The sequence below is a fragment of the Glycine max genome, chromosome 7, assembly GCF_000004515.6.
Source record: "Glycine max cultivar Williams 82 chromosome 7, Glycine_max_v4.0, whole genome shotgun sequence".
Taxonomy (NCBI): Eukaryota; Viridiplantae; Streptophyta; class Magnoliopsida; order Fabales; family Fabaceae; genus Glycine; species Glycine max.
In genome coordinates, this window is record NC_038243.2 from 2584146 (window position 1) to 2595380 (window position 11235).

Sequence of the window (11235 nt, forward strand, 5' to 3'; positions counted from 1 at the left end):
GTGCCAAGTGAAGGTTTCGTGGGTTACAATTACGAATGGAAGCCTCACTTCAAACTGTAAGAATCGGTTCACACTTCAGATAAAGAACTCATTTTGTTCGGATTATATATCAAGATCAGATTTGTTTCAAACCCACTTATTTAAGAATATTTTTTCATAAATTACACCTTGGATTTATTTTAAATAAATTGAAAGTATTACTTACTGAAATACTCATTTTAAAAAACAATTGAATGCACCTTAACAAATATATATTATCTAGGCATTCCTATTGTTAAAATTTACTTCTGATAAAATTCCAAATAAATTAAAGGTTTTTAAACTAAAACTCATCTTATTAGTTTGCCAGGTTACCCATCTAATTATGAATAACAGTTATGGAGTTATTAACGTTTTAAGAAGCAGGAAGTATGAATTAATTGCGTTCGGTGATCAGAAACAAAACCATGCTAAACTATATTCATTCTCAATGTGGTGATGAATTTACAAAAGTATATTGTCTCCAGTCTCTCTTAAGTGGGAAAAATGACAAGCAGATGAAACGGAACACAATATTGACAGCTTATAAAGAGAGAAAAGATGGAGAAGATACAGACAGGTTAAAACCCCTAAAACTAGCACGTCAAAAACACCCCAGAGAAGAGATGACCTTCAGTCTCTTTCTCTTGAAATAATATTGCTTAGAAAGAAATGGGAGGATGAAAAAAAACAAAACAATGATGGAAAAAGGAAAGAAAGATCGTTGCCCCTTACAATAGATAACAACCCTATGTATAATTATTAGTTTTAAAAAAAATGAACTTATTGTCTTTGCGAGTCAGATGCAGACAGGAGTCTACTGATGAAGGGTGACATAGCTGCAAGCAATGCCTTCGGACACTCTTCATGGGGTAAATGGCCACATCCAGATATGGCAACCAATCTCTGCAAGTAAAATGGTAAGAAAAGCATTAGAAACTTGATGAGGCTGAATCATATGCCATGATAAATGCTTGGGATATTAAAATGGACAGTAGGAAACTTCAGGAATGGAATACAAGTATAGCCACCTCAAACAGCCCTCATTTTCTCCCTATACATTTTCCACTTCCGATTTTCATCCTTTAATACCCACTGACAGTATTTATAAGTTTTGTGGACAATTTATGACAAGACGGGTGAAAGTATACTTACAGAATTGACAAGTTTTAAGGCCATAGCTTGACAAGATTTCAAAGAGACAAGGGAATCTTCAGCACCTGCAATGACTAACACTGGAATGTCTCCTACTGCTTGTAACAATGATTCAGCATTTTTAGCCGAAAGGATGGTTTCAGAAGACAATTTACCAATCTCATGAAGTGCCTCATCCCATCCTTCAACAGATAGTGGAGCCTATACACACAACAACAGTCACATATAGCACTAGTTAATAAATTTTTTAATCCAGAAACACTGCTCAATAAGTTATAAAGGAGCGTAAAGAAAAGAAGGATCACGTGAACAAGTTGCAGCCTAAATTGCAATATCATATGATAGATGCTCAATAAAAATTATTCCAAAACTCTCAGTCATGCTCCCTCAGGAAAAAATGTAGGTATTCAATATAATAAAGCATAAAATCTAAAGAAAATTGTATATTTATCCATTGTGCCTAACTACGTATCTGGGGTGTTCTTAGGCACTAAATTTGTGATAGCTCATTGTATCGCATTCCTTCCAACAATTTCTTATTTCAGTTCACAAATTGCAACTTATAAAAGACATGGCAATTCTTATTTATATCATGCAAATAAGGCTTAAGGTAAAGACATACTCCCTCCGATCCTATATATTGGTCACTTTCAACCGAATCATCAAGATCAAAGAAGGAAAGTTAAACCATTAAATATGTCTGAAAATAAAACAAGTTTCCAATTATACCCTAACATAATTACACATCCAACTAATTCCACTAATAACTAATTAAATGTTTAGCCTAAATTATCATCTCACATTCTCTTTTTTCCAAGCTATTATTAATATTCAACCATTACTCTACTATCCCCATCAATGGATATGGACCAATAACAACCTTCAATCTCAATATTTTTCTTCCCTAATAATGAAGTGTTGAGAATAGTATAAAGGACAAAATTGAAAAATCATTATTAATATGTTAGTTGGTGACTTATAAATAGGACCAAGTATTCTTTCTAGAATGTGACCAATATATAAGACCGTAGGGAGTACCTTATAGAGAGTCAAAACTTCTGCTGTCATTTTGGTAGAATCATACCAAGCCCGCCGATTCACCACTTGGGTGATTTCTGTTCTTAGTAGAGGGCGAACCAAATGCTTCTTTCCAAGTGAGGTATGTAGAAGGATTCTTGCAAAGGATGGAACCACTTCCCTCGACAAGCTAACATTTAGCAATACAATCCCCTTCACATTAACCTGAATGGACACAAAACAGATCAAACCTCAGAAAAAAAATCAATCGTGCATTCATCAACTATTGAAAATCAACAATGTTTAATTAAAACATGCATTGATGAAAATTCAATATGTAATGATCGCACATACCATGAGAAAAATATAAAGAGTACAGCTACAAAACCACCTTATGTAGTTGCTGAATTTCCAAAATCATATTGTGATTTACATTCAGATAAAAGCTAAGCATCATAATTTGGCCAAGCAAGAAGAAGTACTCACATTGAAATAATTCATTGATGTTTGAATTCTTTGTGCAGCCATCAGGGCAAGCAACCCTCCATCATCATGACCAATTAGCACTACTGAAGAAAATCCAATCTCAGAACAGAATGATAAAAGCAGGTCAACCTGGAAAAAACATCTTTCAGATATTCAATTTCAGATGAAACATGGATCAAGAAAATGAAAATTAACAACAGTTACATAAAAGTTTTAGCTATGAATATAAATTCCAAAGAAAACAGGGCTACCCTATTGAATGTTTTTGCTGCCTGTCTCCTCTCTATTTTTTTTTCCTACCTTACAAGGTTCAGTAATCCATGATATCTAACTCACATAAGATTCCTGTCTTAATCTTTCGACCACTAAAGCAATATCAGATATGCAACACTCGATTAGCTCTTGGCCTTGGAAACAAGAATTTGACTTCATATTGGAACGGGTAGCATTTTGATATAACCCCAAATACACAACATGTCTTTAGTACATGTTTAGTTATTTACTCAAGACAAGGAAGAAGAAGAAAATAACAAAATGTCTTATAAAACAACTTGCACAAATCATAAGTATTACTCACCTGACTTTCAAGCTTATAAGGATTAGGCAACTCTTTTTCCTCCCAGTCCTCCCGGCGAGGCCTTGAGCTTAATCCCCAACCAGGCCTATCAAATGCAGCAACTGTACAACTACTCTGCCGAGCTAGACATCCCATCACATGCCTCCAAGAGAAGACTCCTCCACCAAACCCATGTACTAAAACAATACCTAATTGGTCAATATTCTCTAAATCTTGCTCCAGAGATTGAAAATTCAATTTACTAGTTTCATCTTCACAAACACCATCTAAGTGAAAAACAGGGATATCTTCAGAAATAATAGAATTTATAGGACCATCCAATAGAGGAATGTGTAGAGACGAGCCATGAAATTGATTGCTATAGCTTCTGTATAGCTGTGGCTGGATATTTGGAGATGTACTTGGCAAATGTTTGTTAGATTTTGCCAATCCTGCAGCCATTGATGAAGTGCTGCAACTAGATTTGGAGTCAATACAGGACATTGAAGACAATGTATGTGGCGGTGAACCAGGCAAGTTGAGCTTGTAATGAAGTGTAAGTCCCTGGCATGTAATGAATAAGCTGTCAGAGTTTGCAAGTAATCTAACAAGGAGTTCTTCATCACGAGCTGTCCCAAAAGGCCTCCGCCTCATCTCACAGTCACTTTTGGGGGTTCTCCCAGCAGAAGGAGTTGGAGAGCGTGGGACCTTTGGATAGCCAGAGAAAACATTTTTGCAAGATAGGACCTGTTTGATTAAACATACAGAAATTAGTGTAGTCTTTCGCATGTACGTTGCAAAAGTAAAATAAAATTTAAAAGTCACCAACAATACAAGTTGTTGATTTCAGAAATTCTTTTGAGACAAACCTTATACAGTACCAGAGGTTCTTTTGGTGGTATTTTCCAATCAATATTGGATTTTTACTTGAGGCTAAGTAAAGGTCAGCATTACAGGGTGACAAATTTTGATTGAAAAACAACACTGAAAGTACCTATGGTACACTATAACTAAGTTCTCCTTTTCTTTTAAGCAGGTCTGTAGTATTACAATTGTTTAATTCAAAAAGAAGTTAAACCAAAGATGTAACATAAGCACTAGCCTAAGAAATTAAAGAGAAACTAGAAAGCTATTTTAAACTTACAGCTTCAGGGTCAACTCGATGAAACAAGAACTTTCTGCGTGCTCTGCAGCTGGTTCTGTAAGCAACCACACTATGGCCAAGGGCAAACACAACTGATGAAAGAAACAAGACAGGCATTCCCCATGGCTTCTTCAAATGGAGTCTATGCTTCCTGAGGGAAACCGAAGCCTCCGCTTCCATATGGGAATTTACAGTGAAAACACATGCTTTGACCGAAAGGAGAACAATTGACAGAAAGGAGCACAGAGTCACAGTTCCAAGGTAAGGACCATGTGAGAGAGCAGGACCATCACAAACGGAATAAACACCTGCAATCACAAGAGAATAACAAAACAAGCAAAGATTATAACCCCATTATACAGGCATTTCATTCTACACAATAATAACGAAATTTTATTTTATCCACAAGAGTGACAAAAAAAGTAACCCCGCAATTTCGATAAACTTAAACTCTATGATTTGAAGTAGAGCAACTGAATATAATACTACTGGTTATCTAAACTAATAAAATTTGAATTAGAACAATATAAACTACATGCATTAGAACAAAATTGTTGTAATAAATTAATATTGTAACTTAGAACGGAGCATACAGAGAATGATAAGGGATCTTATGACGGAAACGAGAGGAATATCCGTGAAGGAACTCTTGAAAGCGTAGCGGTGAAAATGCTCCTTGATGCTGTAACACTTGACGCAAGTGAAGTTCGGGATCAAAACGCACGGCACCAACACGTCCACCACCGCGACGACCACCGGAAGCGACGTCACCGCCAGCGACGCCACCAATGCCACCACGAAGAAAACCGTCCTAACGCACCTCCGAAGCTTCTCGAAGAAGCATTGCCCTCCCTTCCCCATCGCTGCCGCGGTTAGTTACGATCGTCGCAACGGATTCGTCAGTTAATTAGTTAGTTAGTTAGAAATAAAAAAACGGAGAGATCTAGCGCGTGAGGCTCCCTATCTGATACCAGCAACATTAGGTTATCCGCCGGCGCCGGAGCCATTTCCGGCGGCGGGAAAATCGAGGAGAGGAAGTTCAATGTCGCCGGAGAGATTGCGTGGCAACGGAGGCGGAGGAGGAAAACGCCATGGACGACGGAGGCTGTAGGCTAAGGTTCCGGTGGGAACAATGCCCTCTCTCCGATTTTTTCCGAACGTTTTTTAATGCTTTCTATTCTGCTCCAACTTCCTATCTATCTTCTCTTTCGTTTTCTCTTCGGTTTTTCTTCTAACCCTCCCTCTCTCTCTCTTTTTCTCCTCAGTCCTCGCTATGTTTTTGTTTATTTTAAAATGATTTAATTCCTATTTTGATTCATAGTTTCATAATTTATATACTTTAATCTGAATAGTTTGAAAGTAATTTTTTTAAAATATTTATTATTTATATTTTATTTTTTTTAGTTTTTGTATTATTAATTTTTATAATTTATATTTTAATTTTTTTCTTATAGTTTAAAAATAATTATTATAGTCATTATTATTTATATTTTAATTTTTTTAGTCTTTATTATAAAATCAGTTATAATTAATTTAAAAAATAATTAATAAATAATTTATAAGTAATTTATTGTAAGATAATTTATAATAAAAAATATAATTGATAATTTTTAATTAATTATTTTTATATTTTTTTAACAAAGATTAAAAGATAATTAAAATATAAATAATAAAGATTAAAAAATCATTTTAAAATTGTAAGGATTAAAAGAGAATTAAAATACAAATTATAAATTATAAAAATCACTTTTAAACTATAAGGATCGAGAGATAATTAAAATATGATAGAAATTAAAAATATTACTTTTAAAATATAAATTATAAAATTATACGAATCAAATGAATAATTAAATTTTTTCAAATTTATGTTTTGGCTTTTCATTATTTTTTTTGTTATTATTAAAATGTAATATGTTATTTTTTTAATCATTTTTTATATGAAATATCTATTCATTTTTTCTGATGACGGATTCTTATATTAATTATTTTATTTTCATTTACAAAATTTAAACTCAACATCGTACTAAGTTCATTGATAATCAAACCAAACACTTTTTATAAATGTAATAAGCTAGATGAAATTGTTATAAATAATGTAAAGTAGTACTTTTTTTTTGTCACGATTGCGTTTGGTGGCTGACGAAGAGACACTGATTAATAAAAATAATTCATCGGATACTCTTTCTTTCTGAATTCACCAAATCAACCTTAATATTGCAACATTATACACTGATTTGCATAATTAACAATTGAATGGAGGAGTCAATGCAAGATGTACGTTACAAAAAACCCAAGAGACTTGCTGTTCACTTCTTGCACATTTTCAAATTTTAGAGGGCATTTGTTTGCAGAGACAAAAAGAGTAAAAAGTGAAAGAAACAAAAGACTTGTACCTTTATATTCTGCTTTAATTTAAAAAATTTATTTTAATTTAATTTACTTTCTTTTCCGTTTAATATATCATGAAGGATAATATACAAAGTAAGAGAATATAAAGTTTTAAGTATTAATTGTCTCATTCGTGAAAAAAAAAATGTTATAAGATATATAATTTAGATTGAATAATAACCCACTCTTTCTAATATATTTTTTTATTAAATTCGTGCACAGTATTTTGGATCCAACCCTACTAAGATTTGATATAGTGATGAGTTGCGGAATGTCGAGGATGCAGTGAGGATTCTTCAAGGGGCAGAAGTCGTCGCCGCCACGTTTCCATGGAGAAGTTGTTGTCATCATCGTGCGAAACATGTTTGGCTTGCGCACGCTAGCCACCGTTCTTTCTGTTCCTCTACCAAAACCCTAATCGAGGTCACAGTCGGAGCATACACAAACAGAAGCCATCCATGGACGGTGATTCCTCTAGGAGTTCCAGGCGCTACCAATCTACTCTTCGATCTCGACCAGGTTTGCCTTCTCTACTTTTTCCCCTATTTTTTTCCCCAATTCAATTCATTTTCACCTTCTCTTCGTTTTCTCCTTCTCTTATTCGGGATGGGGTCTTCGGATTTTTGTTGAATGTTTTTGAGTTGGAGAAGATGGTGGACGATTAGGGAGGAGGAAGAAGAAAGAAAAAGATGAAGGAAAAAAATAAAACTTACATTCACGGCATTAAATTTACACTAAGAATTATTTTGATTTTTTTAAAAATATAAGAACTAAAATAAGTTTTTTTTAAAATAGGAATTAAATTAAACTAAAAAAAATAAGATAAAGACCAATTAGATCATTTGTTCAAAAAAATTCTTATTCATTCTTTATTTACCTCTTGCCTCCTAGAATTTACACATGCAAAGGTACGTCAAAAGAATCAATTTTCTTAATACATATGGCATATATATTCATAATTCATAATTCATCTAATAGTAGCATTAGTTTGGGCATTGACAAAGGCACATGGCATAGGGTGCAGCAAGTAAAATATTTTCCTTCGACCATAATGAATTTAGGTCCATACACGGAAATGGAAGAAAACGGAGCTGTTTGGTTTGCCATTTTGGTTGCCCAAAGAAACGTCACGGATGATTCTTCTTCTTACACTAGTATATGACTATATCTCCCCCATGTGCATTGTAATGTTTTAACACTGCCAAGTCCACGTTAAGAACTGAACCCTTTTTCCACAAACACTGTTCGAGACAGAATGGATGCTCTAACTGTTCTAAATGTGAAAATGAGACACAAAGGCAACTCAAAATGTCGGATGAGAGTGACATATATGATATGAGAGATTCTTACATGATTTTATAAATGAGATTTTATAAATAAGTCACTGACTCACTATGCATTGAATCCCAGGAAAAAAAAAATACTTTTTAACAATTTCTTGAAATATATAACATGATTGGATTCGTGTGTTTGGATTTAGAATGATGTTAGTGTTTTGGATTCGCGGTCATAAAATTGATTTTGAATAAATTGATTTTATAGAATTGATTGTAAAGTAATGTGATTTTTAAGAGAATATTGTTTGGATACTTTGAATTAAAATTGATTTTAAGGGTATAATGACAAAATGGATTTTAATATCTATATACACTTTTTTTTTATTATAATTAGTTATATATAATTAAAATTAAGCCAATATGTGTATAATATGCTAACATTTAAAATAGAACCACGTCTGTATAAAAAAAAATTAAAATTGTATTAGTAAGACAATATGAATGTCACAAAAGAGAATAAACAAATATTTTCTTTTATTTTAGTATGATTTATCACACCATTAAGATCATGAGTGTGAAGATAAATTAGATAAAATGTATTCAAAATAAAATAAATATAACAAGAATTTTAATTATATTTTATTTTGATAGATTTAATTATATTTTTAAATAATAAATATATGCATGAGGGTATTGATGTGAGGGTAAATTAATCAAAATTCAAGTAGAAATAGTTTTGATAAAAATAGAAATTACTCCTACTTATTTCAACTCTATCATGATTTTTTATTATAATTAATTCTTTCATAATTTTAAAAACAATCCAAACATATTAAATTTGGTCAAAATCAAGATTAACCCACCACCTCACCATGGTTTACCATAGTTTTAAAAATGATCCAAACACACTTAAAATATTAGGTAATGTGATTTAAGATAAATGATGAAATGTTCACACGATTAGTTTCATGTTGAAAGTTGAAAAAACTTTAAGTTTATGTTTAATTTTGTGGCATGTCAAAACAAATCGATTAAATTTCCCCATTAAGGTTGAAGCAACATTGTCCTGCGGGCTGCGGTCAACTATTCTCGTATTTTATGCGATTTTTCGGAACCCACCACGTAATGTTAGATAAATTTTTTCTACTGATTCACTTTACAAAAATTAACCCAAATACACACCTATATTTTTATTTTTATTTTTATTTTTGATACACCTTTTAGTCAATCCAACCATGTTCCTGCTGATGTATGACTGGTCCCCTCTCTGTCTCTTTCTTTACCCTGTTAGATGACAGGATCCATTGTTTTTATACACATACATTTACAAAATGATCTAATGAGTAATGATATATATAGTTATTCGGTTGGAACAAGCAACAACTGAAGAATCTCTTTTCTCCTTTATCCTCTGCGTTCACACAATGACAATAGTTGCAAGTTGGGAATCTCGACTCACCCTTTTTATGCCGTGTACTATGGCCAATAACAGAATGGTAACTTTGGCTAAATGACCACAATGGAAACAAAATCCGTGACAAATATGAATCCAACTCGAATGATTGTTCAAATTTTTTATTATAAGTTAATTAAATTATGTAGTGATATTAAGTGGAGTCACTTCAGCAGCTATCGTGGAGTAGGCTATATATATATATATATATATATATATATATATATATATATATATATATATATATATATATATATATATATATATATATCAAACAAGATGCAGCTTGCAGAAAAGAAGGGCCCTATTCTGAATGGTGTTACCTTTTATTATTATTGTATTGATTTGTCACATATTATGTTTCCTTCTTCTATTATTGGAGATTAATGATACGTACATAGATTCTCTTCAGTCATTGATTGTTTTCTATTGACCATATATTGGACCGTTTCACTGTCAAGATAAAAATTGGATGGTTAATATATGGTGATATCTAAATTGGACACTAAAATCCATCCCTCCTCCCCCTAACCACCACATATCTAAAGTGTAATCAGTGATCATCTTTTAAAAAGTTGATTCCTTATATCTTCATATGGTTTATATGGTCCTCCGTGCAAATTAAGAAGTTTCAATTTAACTTAAAACAATACAACAATAGTCTTCTAGATAAGGACACTTTTAATTAATATTTGACGATTAATTTAAGAGAAATGTTAAAAACATTCTATTTGATACTTTTTTTTAAAATTCTTTTTATGATTGATTAAAATTTAATAAAATTTTCATTTTTAGTAGGTTTACTTTTTATTTAATAATTATTTCTCATGATTATATTAAATGAGAAGTAAAATTTATCAAAATTGATTATTTTCAATAAATTTTAATTAATCATAGAGAGAGCGCCTTTGAGGGAGAATTTCAAAGAAAATACCATTAATATTCCTCTTAATATTATCATGAATTTGTGGTTTTTTTAATCAACCAACTAGTGAAGTTTAATGCAAGAGCGTGTCGACAAAATTCTGTGGTTGGTTGGAAATAATGTTTAGTTTTTTAAATCAAATGTAGCTGGAAAAACATGTGATGCCTTTTTATTTAAAAAGTGAAATTATTGCTTCAAAAATATTGAAGCATTTGGCAGCATGAAATGGCATTGTCAAGTATCAACTGGCGTATTTCTTTTCCACCTCCAATGCTCAGATTTTCAAAGTTTGAACATGCATATACAAACTATTATGAGTTTTGTATACATATAATCTAATATATTGTGATTATTATTCTGCATTTTCTTTTAAATATAGATTAGCCAAAGTAAGCTGTTTTAATATTTATTAATTTGCCACTATTTGGTACATTTATAATTTAATTACATCTTGCATTTATCATAATTAAAATCAACAATAAATACATACCTATAAGAATAACAACTCATTATCAATATTATTTTCGCTCAAAATAGAAAATGGTGATGAAAATACGTTTGGTTAAATTTTTGAAAACATTTTTAGTGAACATATTTTCTCAAACAAACCAAAAACTGAAAACAATACGATCTTGTTTTTAGTATTTTCAGTTGAAATCAAGAACCTCATTTTGGGTAAAATAAAAATACAGTGACAAAGAATGTAATTTTAAACAAATTTAAAAATATATTTTCTTTTGAAAACGCATTTTCAATGTTTTTATTTCTTGAAAGCAGAAAATAAGAAGTCAAACTAAACATGTTTTCAGAATTCTA

General features: G+C 31.7%; 1 protein-coding gene and 1 long non-coding RNA gene across 3 annotated transcripts; one reads left to right on the forward strand and one right to left on the reverse strand.

Annotated features, from left to right (window-relative positions):
- Positions 1-447: 447 nt before the first annotated feature.
- LOC100817742 (uncharacterized) lies at positions 448-5677 on the reverse strand. Of its 2 annotated transcripts, none has more exons than XM_003528306.4 (7): positions 4970-5677; positions 4377-4684; positions 3254-3979; positions 2677-2805; positions 2212-2415; positions 1174-1374; positions 448-924 (listed from the first exon to the last, which is right to left on the reverse strand). In XM_003528306.4, exons 1-7 carry the CDS (start codon positions 5235-5237, stop codon positions 802-804), a joined length of 1959 nt encoding a protein of 652 aa, XP_003528354.1. In that variant the 5' UTR covers positions 5238-5677; the 3' UTR covers positions 448-801. The 2 variants fall into 2 exon arrangements, 1 of the variants encoding a protein (XP_003528354.1); XR_005892311.1 differs by having other exon boundaries at positions 784-924; positions 2258-2415.
- A 1192-nt stretch (positions 5678-6869) lies between these two features.
- Positions 6870-8112, forward strand: LOC106799411 (uncharacterized). The gene is made up of 2 exons (XR_001389108.3): positions 6870-7283; positions 7826-8112. It is a non-coding gene; the product is annotated as an uncharacterized lncRNA (long non-coding RNA).
- The last annotated feature ends 3123 nt before the right edge of the window (positions 8113-11235 follow it).